Consider the following 18,198-nt stretch of genomic DNA (forward strand, 5'->3'; position numbering starts at 1 on the left):
AGAACTTGATCAAATGAGAGACATCTTGTGAAGATCTAGATAAGATGAAAGACATCAAGTCATACAAGTTATAACTGATATCTCAGACATCAATCAACCCTACAGAGATTACCAGAGTGACACAGATATGTAGACAAAATAAGACATTACCAGAGTGACACGGATATGTAGACAATATAAGACATTACCAGAGTGACACGGATATGTAGACAATATAAGACATTACCAGAGTGACACGGATATGTAGACAATATAAGACATTACCAGAGTGACACAGATATGTAGACAATATAAGACATTACCAGAGTGACACAGATATGTAGACAATATAAGACATTACCAGAGTGACACGGATATGTAGACAATATAAGACATTACCAGAGCGACACAGATATGTAGACAATATAAGACATTACCAGAGTGACACGGATATGTAGAAAATATAAGACATTACCAGAGTGACACAGATATGTAGACAACATAAGACATTACCAGCGTGACACAGATATGTAGACAATATAAGACCAAAATTCTCATGTGAAGGACCACTCAATAGAATCTGTTAAGAGATGGCAACATCACAGATATTATACCAAAGATACTTCAATTCATTAGATGATTAAAGGAGAGATACCAACCTCACACATATCTGGACTGGATGAAAGACACCTACCTCACAACTATCTAGACTGGATGAAAGACACCAACCTCACAACTATCTAGACTGGAAGACAGACACCAACCTCACACTTATCTAGACTGGAAGACAGACACCAACCTCACACATATCTAGACTGGAAGAAAGACACCAACCTCACAACTATCTAGACTGGAAGAAAGACACCAACCTCACAACTATCTAGACTGGAAGAAAGACACCAACCTCACAACTATATAGACTGGAAGAAAGACAACAACCTCACAAGTATCTAGACTGGAAGAAAGACACCAACCTCACAACTATCTAGACGACATGAAAGACACCAACCTCACAACTATCTAGACTGGATGAAAGACACCAACTAATAGAAGATAGTGTCAAATGGTTAGCATGTAATGACTTAAGATTTCCCACAACAGCTATAATTGTCACCTTGTATAATTAGCATCTAGTAATGGTAGAACGTAGAGCGTATACACCCACAATGAGAGGAGGATTGCTCACACTGTAAGATATTCTTTGAAGCTTGGGAACCCCTCCTCCTGTGATATAAGCTGTCATTCTTGACAGTATAATTATGACTTAAGAAGGAAAGGTGTTTGGCAACATGGCTCAAATTCTATGATTTTCTTTGTTTGATTAATCAGACTAAATAGAAATTGATAGTTATACCCGTATGTTAAATCAGAGATGATGAGCGTATATTTTTCTTGACTGACAGAGATGACTGGAAATACTGAGACTTTCTTAATTTTTTCTCATTTTATCCAATATGTGAATTCATACCACTTGAGTAGAAGAGATTAAACTTTGGTCATCTGAACAACTACAAAGTTACATCAACCTACCTTAACCATAGCCGATCACTTAGCAGTATCAAAACACTGGAGAATTAGTAATTAGTAGGGACGGAAGAGTGGAGATTTTTTGTTGGAGAGAGAAACATGGAGAGATGAATTAGGAAGGAAAGGGCTTGAGGGGTGATAACAACTTTATCACCTAAATACACACTCTATCTGATAAAGGGCTCTTTGGTTTAACTTAGCACAGAGTAATTACTGCATGCTCCCCTGATACAGACATAGATAAAGAATGCTCCCCATCTGACAGACACAAAAAACCGGCTGTACCCATCAGTCTCTAGTTTATTACAAAAATCATAAACATTCTTAATGAACCAATAAACAAAGAGATTATCATCTGCTGGAGTTCTTTTTTTTGGGGAGAGGTGGTGGGGGAATTTTCTGACAATTAGAAAAAATAATAAAAAGATGATGCAATGTAAAGTAATTTACAACCAATACAAGATCATAAAAAAAAATAGTGGATATTAAAACATTGGTTAATATTTCAAGAGACATGAACAGGGTTATTACACAATAAATATCATATAGATACAATATTTGACCAATAAAGCACACCTGGCTTAAAATACACCCTTTCAGCTTTTTTTTGTACTTAACTAACATTGGTATAAATATTCCTTTACACATTTACCAATATACACCTGTATGTACTTCTACATCACTTAAAAATACGTCTCAAATCTACATCTTTATTTTTTCAAATTCTATTTTTTTTTCTGCAGCCAAAGTGTTGTATCTCAAAACTTTCCTCTAACTGTCAAGCCTTAAATGATTTATAAGCATTAAGTGTGCTTATACTAAGATAAAATGTGGTATACATATATTTACATCATCTGTTAAAAAACAGAGGTAACATACAACCTATTACAAAACAATAAGGACAACAATGGTAATCCAACATTTCTTTATTATCAGATTGGACCTAAACCATCTTTATTTTCCTGAATAAAAATGTTACAAAAACATCTCTTTCAAAACTGATTAATGCTAACTTAAAACAAATCTATTGGATACAAAATTTTACCAAAGGGCAATAGCTCTGTAAATCAGGGGTTTCAGGTGCTGAATTTGGTACACTGTACCTTGCTAAAGTATGACCATTGTAGTGTATACACCAAGTTTCATTATTCCTGTATGGTATACCTCTCATTGGAAAAGTGATAATTAACTCAAAGCCTTTGTTTACCTGATAGGAAAGGTTGGATCATATTCAAAGTCCTGGATGGCTTCCGGATATCCGATATCTACTAGTCTCTTTTTGAGGAGATCAAACCCAAGGGATTCATACGCTGGAGACTTGTAGACTGAAATGAAAAGTGAGAGTTTTTAATTCTTGATCAGACAACATTTGCCTATAACCTAGAACCATGTCAAGCGCCACAAGAACACAATGAGGACGAAATACATACATTTTTACTTCACAAACATTTATGAGCTTGACATTTGCTGTTTTATGTATTTTGAATAAACAGAATCATTTTTTAAAATACATCAATAAAATAAAGGATTATTTATGCATAAATCCTTTGAAAACTATTAAATGTTTTACTGATGATCTTGATAAAATGCCTTCTGATGTCTATCATAGTAACAAACTTTGGTCAACATAATGTTTACCATATTGTCAGAAAGGGTGTGGCTGATATTTCAGTGTGGCTTATATGTGTATCAAATTGCAAAAAAATAATTGCTAAAAACCGCACTGCAGACTACATACTGGTGCAACTTATAACCTCGGAAATATGGCAATAGAAAATCATGATATACTTATGTTTTTTTTTTTTTTTTAAATTTTCATTCCATGAAAATAATGCAACATTTATGTGTCAAATAGAAAATCACAAAAGCAGACCACTATTTAAAGCTGATTTACCTAAGGAAAACGATTTGTTCAAATCAGAGACCTTATTTATTTTCAAGTTGGTAATTAAGCGTGGTTGAATAAAAGTTTGATGACCAAACGATTGCTAACAAAAGCTGAGAGAAAAAGAAATGTTTCCTTCTTAAAGAGGATATCATAAGCATGTACTTGTTAGTGACTATTTACTGATATTTAACCAACAAATTGTCTCCCACAATATTTCTGTATTTCAAAGAAAAAATATTCTTACTTGGGTATTTATTTTCAGTGGACAAATGTTCAAAGACAGAACTTTTGTCTTTAATGTAAACTTTTAACAAAGCACACGTTTCATCTCTGGTGACTTGAAGCTGATAATCTGGGTAGCTCGAGAACTCACCATCCTATCAGTTGTCAATAGGGTACAATTGGTTTCTGTAATTATACAGGTGTTCAGAGGAACTGTCTCCAAGTCAGGTCAGCTAACTGTTTACATTCTTGTTGATGAACAGAAATCCCTAGGGAATGTGCAGGTAACATTACTTCTAATGATCTTTTTCACCTTTCTGTCAATAATGGAGGGACAGGTGTGGAAGTTTACCTGATCCGTTCTAATTTATTTCAAATAGCCCCACCCCCATTCATGTCAGATCCCTCAGGACTTCCTTGGGCTCCTGTCCACCCGCCTATAATGGATCACCATTTATTCCAACAGCTCGTTTCCATGACATTATTTCTGAATTTTTGATGTTCTGTTGTTTAGCCGATGGCTGTGCCCTTTGATGGACCACAAACTTAAGCAGTTATATCTTAAAGTAGACATGACCCTTTATGGTGTTTTATCACTTTCCTTTTAAGTTAAAATGTGATAAAGCCTTGGTCATGATAGAAAAGAACAACTTGGAAACAATAAGACATATTACTGGCTATACAAGTTACTTCCCCCTATCGACAGGACATTTGCTTTCTAGTGATCCTCAGTTAACTAAATGTAGGATGAGTAGTGAAAAGGTCCTCACTGTTCAATCCACGTAATTTAAATTTTTTCTTTCTTTCCTTTTCTTTTTTAGAAGTTTTCCCACTTTGTTTTTGGTTTGGCTTTTTTTTTTTAGTTTTGTTTTTGTTTGTTTTTCTTTTTTTTTTTTTTTTTTGTTAGGTGTTTTCTTCTTCTTAATGGTTGAAAAAAATATATACAGCCAACAATGTTCAATTTTATACTAATGATGCATTAACATATAACAAACCTGAAAATTTACACAAACCCAAGTAGACATTGTGTAAAAATTTTGATAAACTGAAACTAAATCCTGATCTGTGATAATGACAGATTTCCTTGGGAACCAAACATTTTGAGGATCTAGAGGTTTTGACTATACCAGGGACAAGTCTAAAAACATGATTAAGTGTTAATTCTTTGATTTCCTATCATCTTAAGGACTATATACTTGTCAATTTTCATCTATGATGAATGAGGTTGATGACAAGCGCAATGATGGTGGTGATGAAGCATTTGATACTGAGGACAGAGTAGATGAGTGATACCATGATACAGTGTACCAGTAGCCTTAGTGATAAAGCTATGGAGAAGGAGCACGCCAATACCATCAGAGAACATAGGCATCTGTCAGGGAGGGAGGATCACCACATTATCTCATTACTCCAAATAATTTGATCTCCATTGACGATACACCCATGTCATTAATATTGTATAAGATAAGGCAGATATGGAAAACAGCCCAACATGAATTCATAGTCACCTGCCTTACTGCAAAATAGACTAGGTCAATTCATAATCACCTGTCTTACAGCAAAATAGACTAAGTCAATTCATAATCACCTGTCTTACAGCAAAATAGACTAAGTCAATTCATAATCACCTGTCTTACAGCAAAATAGACTAAGTCAATTCATAATCACCTGTCTTACAGCAAAATAGACTAAGTCAATTCATAATCACCTGTCTTACAGCAAAATAGACTAAGTACTTTTGATTTATTTTCATAATGCATTAAATCAAATATTGCTTTTATCCAGTAATAATACCATGTTTGAAAGTAAGCCCATCCTTAAATATTGCTGTTCAGTAGAATGTGAAACAAGTGCTACTTCATATTCTACAATAAGCCTCTGACTTTTGTTTATGTCAGTCCACTAAACCTTGTGGAGGGTAACATTTCATTGTCTAAATCATTAAACTCATAGTTCTATACTAAAGACCATTTAGTAGTATTTGAATGGAAGCCATAAGACAGAAATCCAAATGGATGGCAAAACAGATAAACAGACTGATATCAATGGCATAATTTAGGTAATAAAATTCAGGAAATTGTTTCTTTTCAAATCCTAGTTTTAATTCTACTACAAGATTTTTTATCTATCTTCATGATACATGCAGCTATTTATACCAAACTGCCATGTCCCATCACTGACTGATGGTCACCATGAGTAAGAAATCTATTAACACTGTCCATTGATACAGACTTATCTGACCAGTGGTCGCCATGTGTAAGAAACCTATTTATATTTAGACTGTTCATTGATAGACTTATCTGACCAGTGGTCACCATGTGTAAGAGACCTATTTACAACGTCCATTGATACAGACTTATCTGATCAGCGATTAGTTGTATAACCCCTTTATGAACACTACCTGATCAGGGTCACCAAAGTGTTTCTGACATAATCTGTGTCAATATGATGCTTGAGAACCTGGCTATTTCCTGTACCTATTTTCGGGCTTGGTCAGTTTTATTGCATCCAGGGTCATTAGTACCCTTCAGTGACCCTTTGATGTAGATACTACGGGTCACTTTGTGGCCATTTTGAGTCTCTAAACAGGAAATGTATATTTGTCATGCTTCACTCTGATGATAGTAAAACACTCTCAGTTACACATGAATTTGGGAGTGATTTCTTTTGAATGGTCACTCTTTTCATCCCAAAAGGCTTTGACTTCTGTTCTTTAATAGCTAAACATACACTTAACTTTCATATCAAACATAAGGAAACTACTGTTCTTTACACTTTATAATTCAGGAAGAATTTTATAGCCATGGGAAGATCTGTTTCCAAGTCTTTTTTTCTTCTTTTCTTTTTATTTTCTCTGAAGATGTGACTTAGGAAACAATAATATATTCCATAAAGTTTTTATTTCCTTTTTACAGCATTTTTTCACCCTGAATGATGTTTTCAGAAATGTCTTTGAAGATAAAGATTTAATTGAAAAGTAAAAAGTACATTTCGTATAGCATAAACGGTAATTTAAAATCTACGAAATCTGTAGTGCTTTTTTATTGAAGCATGTTAAGGATATAGCATAACATGAAACCCATAAGGACCATCATTTTGTGATAAACTCTGATATACAGTCATCATTGTACAGTAAACTCTGTTTATATTGTCATCATTATGTGGTAAACTGTTATACTGTCATCATTGTGAGGTAAACTCTGATATACGGTCATCATTGTGTGGTAAACTCTGTTATACTGTCATCATTGTGAGGTAAACTCTGTTATACTGTCATCATTGTGAGGTAAACTCTGTTATACTGTCATCATTGTGAGGTAAACTCTGTTATACTGTCATCATTGTGAGGTAAACTCTGTGATACAGTCATCATTGTGTGGTAAACTCTGTTATACTGTCATCATTGTACAGTAAACTCTGTTATACTGTCATCATTGTGAGGTGAACTCTGTTATACAGTCATCATTGTGAGGTAAACTCTGTTATAATGTCATCATTGTGAGGTAAACTCTGTTATAATGTCATCATTGTGAGGTAAACTCTGTTATACTGTCATCATTGTGAGGTAAACTCTGATATACGGTCATCATTGTGAGGTAAACTCTGTTATACTGTCATCATTGTGAGGTGAACTCTGTTTATACTGTCATCATTCTGATGTTAACTCTGTTTATACTGTCACCATTGTGAGGTAAATTCTGATATACGGTCATCATTGTGAGGTAAACTCTGTTATACTGTCATCATTGTGAGGTGAACTCTGTTTATACTGTCATCATTGTGATGTTAACTCTGTTTATACTGTCATCATTGTGAGGTAAACTCTGTTATACTGTCATCATTGTGAGGTAAACTCTGTTATACTGTCATCATTGTGAGGTAAACTCTGTTATACTGTCATCATTGTGAGGTGAACTCTGTTATACAGTCATCATTGTGAGGTAAACTCTGTTATAATGTCATCATTGTGAGGTAAACTCTGTTATACTGTCATCATTGTGAGGTAAACTCTGATATACGGTCATCATTGTGAGGTAAACTCTGTTATACTGTCATCATTGTGAGGTAAACTCTGTTATCATGTCATCATTGTGAGGTAAACTCTGTTATACTGTCATCATTGTGAGGTGAACTCTGTTATAATGTCATCATTGTGAGGTAAACTCTGTTATACTGTCATCATTGTGAGGTAAACTCTGATATACGGTCATCATTGTGAGGTAAACTCTGTTATACAGTCATCATTGTGAGGTAAACTCTGTTATACTGTCATCATTGTGAGGTAAACTCTGTTATACTGTCATCATTGTGAGGTAAATTCTGTTATAATGTCATCATTGTGAGGTAAACTCTGTTATACTGTCATCATTGTGAGGTAAACTCTGTTATAATGTCATCATTGTGAGGTAAACTCTGTTATAATGTCATCATTGTGAGGTAAACTCTGTTATACTGTCATCATTGTGAGGTAAACTCTGATATACGGTCATCATTGTGAGGTAAACTCTGTTATACAGTCATCATTGTGAGGTAAACTCTGTTATACTGTCATCATTGTGAGGTAAACTCTGTAATACTGTCATCATTGTGTGGAAAACTCTGTTATACTGTCATCATTGTGAGGTGAACTCTGTTTATACTGTCATCATTCTGATGTTAACTCTGTTTATACTGTCATCATTGTGAGGTGAACTCTGTTATACTGTCATCATTGTGAGGTAAACTCTGTTATACAGTCATCATTGTGTGGTAAACTCTGTTATACTGTCATCATTGTGAGGTAAACTCTGTTATACTGTCATCATTGTGAGGTGAACTCTGTTATACTGTCATCATTGTACAGTAAACTCCGTTTATACTGTCATCATTGTGAGGTGAACTCTGTTTATACTGTCATCATTCTGATGTTAACTCTGTTTATACTGTCATCATTGTGAGGTGAACTCTGTTATACTGTCATCATTGTGAGGTAAACTCTGTTATACAGTCATCATTGTGTGGTAAACTCTGTTATACTGTCATCATTGTGAGGTAAACTCTGTTATACTGTCATCATTGTACAGTAAACTCTGTTTATACTGTCATCATTGTGAGGTAAACTCTGTTATACTGTCATCATTGTGAGGTTAACTCTGTTATAATGTCATCATTGTGAGGTAAACTCTGTTATACTGTCATCATTGTGAGGTAAACTCTGATATACGGTCATCATTGTGTGGTAAACTCTGTTATACTGTCATCATTGTGAGGTGAACTCTGTTTATACTGTCATCATTCTGATGTTAACTCTGTTTATACTGTCACCATTGTGAGGTAAACTCTGATATACGGTCATCATTGTGAGGTAAACTCTGTTATACTGTCATCATTGTGAGGTGAACTCTGTTTATACTGTCATCATTGTGATGTTAACTCTGTTTATACTGTCATCATTGTGAGGTAAACTCTGTTATACTGTCATCATTGTGAGGTAAACTCTGTTATACTGTCATCATTGTGATGTTAACTCTGTTATACAGTCATCATTGTGAGGTAAACTCTGTTATAATATCATCATTGTGAGGTAAACTCTGTTATACTGTCATCATTGTGAGGTAAACTCTGATATACGGTCATCATTGTGAGGTAAACTCTGTTATACAGTCATCATTGTGAGGTAAACTCTGTTATCATGTCATCATTGTGAGGTAAACTCTGTTATACTGTCATCATTGTGAGGTAAACTCTGTTATCATGTCATCATTGTGAGGTAAACTCTGTTATACTGTCATCATTGTGAGGTAAACTCTGTTATAATGTCATCATTGTGAGGTAAACTCTGTTATACTGTCATCATTGTGAGGTAAACTCTGTTATAATGTCATCATTGTGAGGTAAACTCTGTTATACAGTCATCATTGTGAGGTAAACTCTGTTATACAGTCATCATTGTGTGGTAAACTCTGTTATACTGTCACCATTGTGAGGTAAACTCTGTTATAATGTCATCATTGTGAGGTAAACTCTGTTATACTGTCATCATTGTGAGGTAAACTCTGTTATACTGTCATCATTGTGAGGTAAACTCTGTTTATACTGTCATCATTGTACAGTAAACTCTGTTATACTGTCATCATTGTGTGGTAAACTCTGTTATACTGTCATCATTGTGAGGTAAACTCTGTTTATACTGTCATCATTGTACAGTAAACTCTGTTATACTGTCATCATTGTCAGGTAAACTCTGTTATAATGTCATCATTGTGAGGTAAACTCTGTTATACTGTCATCATTGTGAGGTAAACTCTGTTATACAGTCATCATTGTGTGGTAAACTCTGTTATACTGTCACCATTGTGAGGTAAACTCTGTTATAATGTCATCATTGTGAGGTAAACTCTGTTATACTGTCATCATTGTGAGGTAAACTCTGATATACGGTCATCATTGTGAGGTAAACTCTGTTATACAGTCATCATTGTGAGGTAAACTCTGTTATACTGTCATCATTGTGAGGTAAACTCTGTTATACTGTCACCATTTTGTGGTAAACTCTGTTATACTGTCATCATTGTGAGGTAAACTCTGTTATACTGTCATCATTGTGAGGTAAACTCTGTTATACTGTCACCATTTTGTGGTAAACTCTGTTATACTGTCATCATTGTGATGTTAACTCTGTTTATACTGTCATCATTGTGAGGTGAACTCTGTTTATACTGTCATCATTGTGATGTTAACTCTGTTTATACTGTCATCATTGTGATGTTAACTCTGTTTATACTGTCATCATTGTGAGGTGAACTTTGTTATATTGTCATCATTGTACAGTAAACTCTGTTTATACTGTCATCATTGTGAGGTAAACTCTGTTATACTGTCATCATTGTGAGGTAAACTCTGTAATACTGTCATCATTGTGTGGAAAACTCTGTTATACTGTCATCATTGTACAGTAAACTCTGTTATACTGTCATCATTGTGAGGTGAACTCTGTTTATACTGTCATCATTCTGATGTTAACTCTGTTTATACTGTCATCATTGTGAGGTGAACTCTGTTATACTGTCACCATTTTGATGTTAACTCTGTTGTACTGTCATCATTGTGAGGTAAACTCTGTTGTACTGTCATCATTTTGATGTTAACTCTGTTATACTGTCATCATTGTGAGGTAAACTCTGTTATACTGTCATCATTGTGAGGTAAACTCTGTTATACTGTCACCATTGTCAGGTAAACTCTGTTATACTGTCATCATTGTCAGGTAAACTCTGTTATACTGTCACCATTTTGATGTTAACTCTGTTATACTGTCACCATTTTGATGTTAACTCTGTTATACTGTCACCATTTTGATGTTAACTCTGTTATACTGTCACCATTTTGATGTTAACTCTGTTATACTGTCACCATTTTGATGTTAACTCTGTTATACTTTCACCATTTTGATGTTAACTCTGTTATACTGTCACCATTTTGATGTTGTACTGTCATCAGATATAGTGACTCCTTCAGGGAGATATTAGGTGAAGATTACTCACAATCTTGACATGTTGCTGTCTTTGTAATACCTTCCTTTGGATGTTGTTACTTTTTGGCACAACAGTAACATTTTAATTGGCTTGTTTAATCTGGACTTGTAAATCTGATTGCTAACACATTGAAAGACAAATGTATCATATTTCACATGTGATATACAGCTGCTGAGTCTGGTTGCGTAAAGTCTTGTGTTAACGAATTCCTCTATAATTTTAAATGTTATGTCTTTTTCTTTTCAGTATTATTTTCTTCCTAATTTGAAATAATACACTTGTGCATCTGTTTAAAAAAAGAAATTATTTTAATGAATGTAAAACTCCAGTTTTCTTCTACTATGAATATCATGTGTGAAAAAAATAAGGTATTTGAAAGTTAAAAATACCAAACAGAATACTTGATAGCCTAATTCTTATATCAAACAATTAATGTTCATAAAGAAAATGATAACATCTGCTTGAACAATTACCTATACAGACACCAGATTCAATTTTAAAAATAAACATGTTTCAAACTTTTGCATAATTATCTAAGACTGCTGTCTTCATCAATGCACAACCATGCTTTCACTGGCTGGTCCTACTTTATCAGACAAAGGAGTCTGGCCCAACACCTTGAGTTGTGATTTATTGAGACAGAAGGTAATAGTGAGTAGTTCCCTTCCAATTATCTCCCCTTATACAACCACACAGGGGAGGGATCAAGTTGTCAATTAGAATAAACACTGGCTAATTTACTTCTATTTTGACCCAGCAGAACATGTAACAATGGCAACTCAGTCCTTACATCAAACAAAACCATCACCAGAATATAGTCATGCATGTAAATTTGAACTATCTAATAAAGATCAATTGTTGAACAGGTCTACTTCTTTGTTTTTGCATCTTTATTTCATTTGAAGTGGGAAGTGAACAAGTTTATTTCTTTGTTTTCAGAGGTCAGTTCAACAATGAATGTTATAAAGTTGTTTATACAAAATTGATTCCATATCACCCAAGGGTACTTCAGACCACATTTGAAAGAATCCTGCCATTTTTATAAAGGATTTGGGATTGTAAATTTGCACTATTTTTCCACTGGACATCACCTCTTTTGCCCCTAGGGGCTGAAACCAACATGTTATACATACATAATTCCTCTTTCCCTTAGGATGCTTCAGATTAAATTGGGAGGGAATCCTGGCATGACAACAAACATATATTCTTTACCTACAATTCATAAGTCACATACCTTTCTTACCCATAATTCATTTGTTGCAAAAAAATCTTCCTTACTCATAATTCATAAGTCACACATATCTATCTTACCCATGATTAATTTGTTACACAAATCTTCCTTACCCATAATTCATTAGTCAATACATTTCTTTCTTACCCATAATTCATTCGTTACACAAATCTTTCTTACCCATGATTCATTAGTCACACATATCTTACTTACCCATAATTCATTAGTCAAAACATATCTTACTTACCAATAATTCATTAGTTACACAAATCTTCCTTACCCATAATTCATTCATTAAACAAATCTTTCTTACCAATAATTCATTAGTAACACAAATATTCCTTACCTATAATTCATTAGTCACACATATGAATTATGGGTAAGAAAGATATTTGTGACTAATGAATTATGGGTAAGTAAGATTACCCATAATTCATTACTCACGTATCTTTCTTACCCATAATTCATTTGTTACACATATATTCTTTACCCATAATTCATGAGTCAATACATATCTTTCTTACCCATAATTCATTAGTCACATATCTTTCTCACTCAGTTACACATATCTTTCTTACCCATAATTCATCAGTCACACATATCTGTCTAATCTATATATCTACAAATCTATATTAGTGTAACTAATCTGAACTTCTGTAAATTTTAATTATTAAAAATATATAAAACTCATAAAAATTTTAAAAAAATTCTTCTGCATAAAAATAAATGAAAAATACTAATTTCACATAACATCGCCCACTATGTCTAACTCAACTTATAGACTACAAAATAAGTTAGACTCAGTGAACAACTATATGAGGCGGATATTTTTCAACAATGGTCATGCCTGGGGAATGATTTCATCACAAAATCCATCAATGTTCAGCCAGACCTTAAACCTACAAGGAACAGGCATTAGGCTGCCATGATGAGGCATTACATGAGAGAACCAACTGTTTGACAGCTACTCCTTTCGTAAACCCACTGAATGCTTCAATTCCTACGCAAATGTTTTCATCGGCTTGAAAAAAGCAAAATACACCAGAAATCTTAGTTTATGGAACAAGGAAGTTTTCAGGAAATGAAGGAGTGCTAAAAATTTTCACATGAAAAGTTGCACGTTTTTCAGTTCTTGTGTATTTCTTGTATTTTATGAAACTCATTTTAAGTGATGCCAGCTTTCTGGTAAATATCCTTTATTTTTAGATATTTGAAATTTCAGAGAATTGGAGTTCATGTTATGCCAGTAAAGATCAAAGTAAAAACTGTAGATCAATTACAATGGATATTGCGGGTGCAAGAGAATTTGTCTCTGGTGACCTAACTAAAAATGGTGCCTATATATTCAAATCCACTCACTTCTAATAGTACCCAACAGTTTTCATTTTTTTCGGGAAAAATTAATTTTACTGAACTGTTAGAAACTTTACTTGTTTCTCTAAAGATTTTTAAATACAATATCCAATAAATAGATAATTTATTTTGCCTGGGAAAGTTACAACTATATCCTACTTCCTTGTAGTAATACTAACATGTCATATGGTACCTAACACTGCAGAAAAACACATTGTGTCCTAACCAAACAGGACAGCTGCAGGGCATCGACTCTGATAGCAAGTCCAATCCGTACTTAATTACGCAGCAATGAAGTTGTTGAAATCTACGTCTTCATTCCACCTACTTGCCAACACAATCATCAAAAGCCATGCTCACGAAAATAAGTGGAAAACCATCCACCCCCATTGCTCAATATCATTTTTATTAGCAGGATTGGCGGAGTGTTTTTTTTTTTGCCTCAGAAGAAAAACAATCTCTGACACATTTTGATGTGATAGTGGAGTTGTTTAAACTTATGCTATTTTATCGTTTATTTGGGTTTTTTTGTGATTCCTTAGAAAGTCTATAATTCTTTATCCTTTCTATTAAGCAGTATCTTTCATTAGTTGTTTGATCAGGTTTTCGATTCAAAATGGCATTACGATTTCCAAACAACAAGTATCTCTGCACCATTTCACTCATAGCCCTGTCACTTCTTTACCTCTAAACAAAGTTAAAATTAAAGAAATTGAATAGGTTTAAGAGAAACCTCTGCCAATTTTATCTGTCATCTCCTGTCATCTCCTGTTTTTATCATTTTCTGTAAACAATCTTCTGCTCATACTTCAGAAATTTGATGAAATTTTGTACCTTTTTCTGTATTTCTCGAGGTTACGATACTATTTCATTATACAGCTGGGTAAAGTAGGAACTAACTTATCATCAAACTAGAAATTTTCTGCAAGACATGAATGTCCTCTGTTCCTATGTAAACTAGAATCTGATTAGGCATAGACTCTGATACAGACAAGATTTGAAGGGATGGATGGGGAACACAAAGGACATCCTATAAAATGGTAGATGCATCTAAAAATCAGATGCAATAAATTTTTAACAATACTTATCCAGGCTTTTTTTTTAAAGACAATCACAAAGAGTGCAATGATATCCCTGCCCAAAAACTGAATCTACAGATAACATATGACATCAATGGATAAAATTAACACATACATTTTACTAACACACAAGAAAAGTACACAGAAATTAACATTTAACACAAACAGTGGTACAATTTATGCATTTTAAGATGCATTATTCATTAATAAATCATGACAAAAGTTTGAAAGTTACACTATCTGCAAACTGTTAAAATCCTTAATTTTAGTGAGAGATTTATTTTCATTGATTTTATACTATTAGCTACTGTACAATACTTCATTTTAGTGGGATATTTATTTTCATTTATTCTGTAGGTGCTCTTAATTCACTTATCAAGAATGTTCATGAACTGTTGAAATAAATATAATTGGATTTATTGAGCTATACTTATCCATGAAAATGAGGATGGTTTTGTCTGATAATTCATGTCATTTTGGGGATCCTTTTGATATCAATATATATATCAAGTATTCTAACAGTTAATGTAGTATGGTTGGTTGCCAAGTCTCATTTACAACTGTTCACAGTCGTTATATATATATATATACCTGTGATCTTATTTACAATTTATTCTCTGATTCTGATGCTAGGGAAGTTTTCATTAGCAGAGCAGTAAACAGCTTTGTGTTGCTTTTTGTGCAGACTTAATTTTTCTCATGAAAGAGAAAATAAAAACCTGAGATAAGACATACAACTTCCTGTTTCCCTTGCCAAGTCCTGGTGTGTTACTGTCAACTAGGAATATTATTTATGACTGTGAGGGTGGCACAGCAATAAAAATAAATCTGTCATAAATAACAACCAATCTCATCCTATATACAGCCTCCACACATCCTATACACAGCCTCCACACATCCTATTCATAGCCTCCACACATCCTATACACAGCCTCCACACATCCTATTCATAGCCTCCACACATCCTATACACAGCCTCCACACATCCTATACATAGCCTCCACACACATTCTATATCCAGCCTCCACACATCCTATACACATCCTCCACACATCCTATAAATAGTCTACACACATCCTATACACAGCCTCTACACATCCTATACACAGCCTCCACACATCCTATACACAGCCTTTACATATCCTATACATAGTCTACACACATCCTATACACAGCCTACACACAGTCCATCTTTTCAACCTAAAGCCATATCTAGTCACACTTTAATCATAACACATGGAAAGACTGAAAATTAGTTTAGTCTTGCCCTATCCACCATATTGAAGAATCATAGTTTATATTATTGCCATGACAACCATTCCAAGCCTACAGTTACCTTAACAACCAGTTCAACGCTATAGTGACCTTCATAACGAGTTCACATCTGTAGTGGCCTTTACAACCAGTCCAAGCCTATAGTGACCTTGACAACCAGTCCAAGCCTATAGTGGTCTTAACCATCAGTCCAAGCCAATAGTGGTCTTAACCATCAGTCCAAGCCAATAGTGGTCGTAACAATCAGTCCAAGCCAATAGTGGTCGTAACAATCAGTCCAAGCCAATAGTGACCTTGACAACCAGTCCAAGCCAATAGTGGTCTTAACAACCAGTCCAAGCCTATAGTAACCTTGACAACCAGTACAAGCCAATAGTAGTCTTAACAACCAGTCCAAGGCAATAGGGTTCTTAACAACCAGTCCAAGCCAATAGTGACCTTGACAACCAGTCCAAGCCAATAGTATTCTTAACAACCAGTCCAAAGCAATAGTGACCTTAACAACCAGTCAAAGCCAATAATGGTCTCAACAACCAGTCCAAGCCAATAGTGACCTTAACCATCAGTCTAAGCCAATTTTGGTCTTAAGCATCAGTCCAAGCCTATAGTAACCTTGACAACCAGTCCAAGCCAATAGTGACCTTGACAACCAGTCCAAGCCAATAGTGGTCTTAACAACCAGTCCAAGCCAATAGTAACCTTGACAACCAGTCCAAGCCAATAATGGCCTTAACCATCAGTCCAAGCCAATAGTGGTCTTAACAACCAGTCCAAGCCAATAGTGACCTTGACAACCAGTCCAAAGCTATAACAAATCCTGTTTTATATATAGGACGTGTTGACAGGATTGGACTGGTTATTAGGTTGTGATATGCCTGAACTATATATCTTTACCCTATTACAAAGATAATTCATCTCTCCATTAATTCACACATAATCAATTATGTCATCAGCAATGACTATAAATAGAATGAATTGTAAATTATTTGATATGCTGGAATGGTGGTATACAGTAAAGAAATGGTGAAAAAAACAATAAAATAGAGGCTGGAGTATCACCTTTCAACTTGTTACACTCTATATGCATAACTTAACTCAATTCACATGTATCTGTGGTAGCAGAAATTTGCTTTTTGGGCACGTTAACAACATTATGACAGATGTGTGGTTATCATGTCCATTACTTCACTAATTGGGTAATGATGTTTCTGGCATGATCACTAAATGGAACCTAAAGTAATGCTTTCTCACTGATAAATTACACTGTCTATTGTTTGTGTAAGGAAGCCTGCACAGAATATGTCGTTTAAGATCATGCATCCATCCCTTCCTTTAATTTAAAAAAAAAACACATTTTCATAAATCTTGTTAAAAGAATTTCTTCAACCAACCATCGTTAAGAGAAATTTCTTTTTATTCGAAATATCTCTTCAGGACTAATCCTCACTAAATCAAATTTTCATCTTAAGAACCTCTTTCTCTACAACATTTCAACAAACAAAAATCTTTGAAAAATATTAATTTTAATGCTTGAGAAAAACTCACTATGACACTCCATATAACACAAGACATTTTCCTCAGCAAAACTTCTCTGTTTCAGTTACCTTTTTCTTATTTCTTCTTTCCGACTGAATCAAAAATATCTTTAATCATTTCCTTTCACAAACAAACATTATTTAAGAAGAACCTGATTTCTTAAGACCATCCCTTCATAAGAATCTGATCTCTTAAGACCATCCCTTCAGAAGAATCTGATCTCTTGAGACCATCCCTTCAGAAGAACCTGATAACTTGAGGCCCTCCCTTCAGAAGAACCTGATTACTTGAGACCCTCCCTTCAGAAGAACCTGATAACTTGAGACCCTCCCATCAGAAGAACCTGATTACTTGAGGCCCTCCTTTCAGAAGAACCTGATAACTTGAGACCCTCCCTTCAGAAGAACCTGATTACTTGAGACCCTCCCTTCAGAAGAACCTGATTACTTGAGGCCCTCCTTTCAGAAGAACCTGATTGCTTGAGGCCCTCCTTTCAGAAGAACCTGATTACTTGAGGCCCTCCTTTCAGAAGAACCTGATAACTTGAGACCCTCCCTTCAGAAGAACCTGATTGCTTGAGGCCCTCCCTTCAGA

The 18,198-nt window shown here is 34.5% G+C and overlaps 1 protein-coding gene across 1 annotated transcript in view; it reads right to left on the reverse strand.

The window, feature by feature from the left end:
- The window catches only part of LOC132544921 (cytosolic purine 5'-nucleotidase-like), a 126,755-nt gene that overhangs the window by 82,496 nt on the left and 26,061 nt on the right, over positions 1-18,198 (reverse strand). Inside the window, exon 4 of the mRNA XM_060208581.1 lies at positions 2,714-2,831. Coding sequence (XP_060064564.1) covers positions 2,714-2,831 — 118 coding nt within the window. The remainder of the gene's footprint in view (positions 1-2,713; positions 2,832-18,198) is intronic.

Source organism: Ylistrum balloti, unplaced genomic scaffold (assembly GCF_031769215.1).
Source record: "Ylistrum balloti isolate Yb309-2 unplaced genomic scaffold, AGI_CSIRO_Ybal_v1 Utg369814, whole genome shotgun sequence".
In the NCBI taxonomy this organism is placed as follows: domain Eukaryota; kingdom Metazoa; phylum Mollusca; class Bivalvia; order Pectinida; family Pectinidae; genus Ylistrum; species Ylistrum balloti.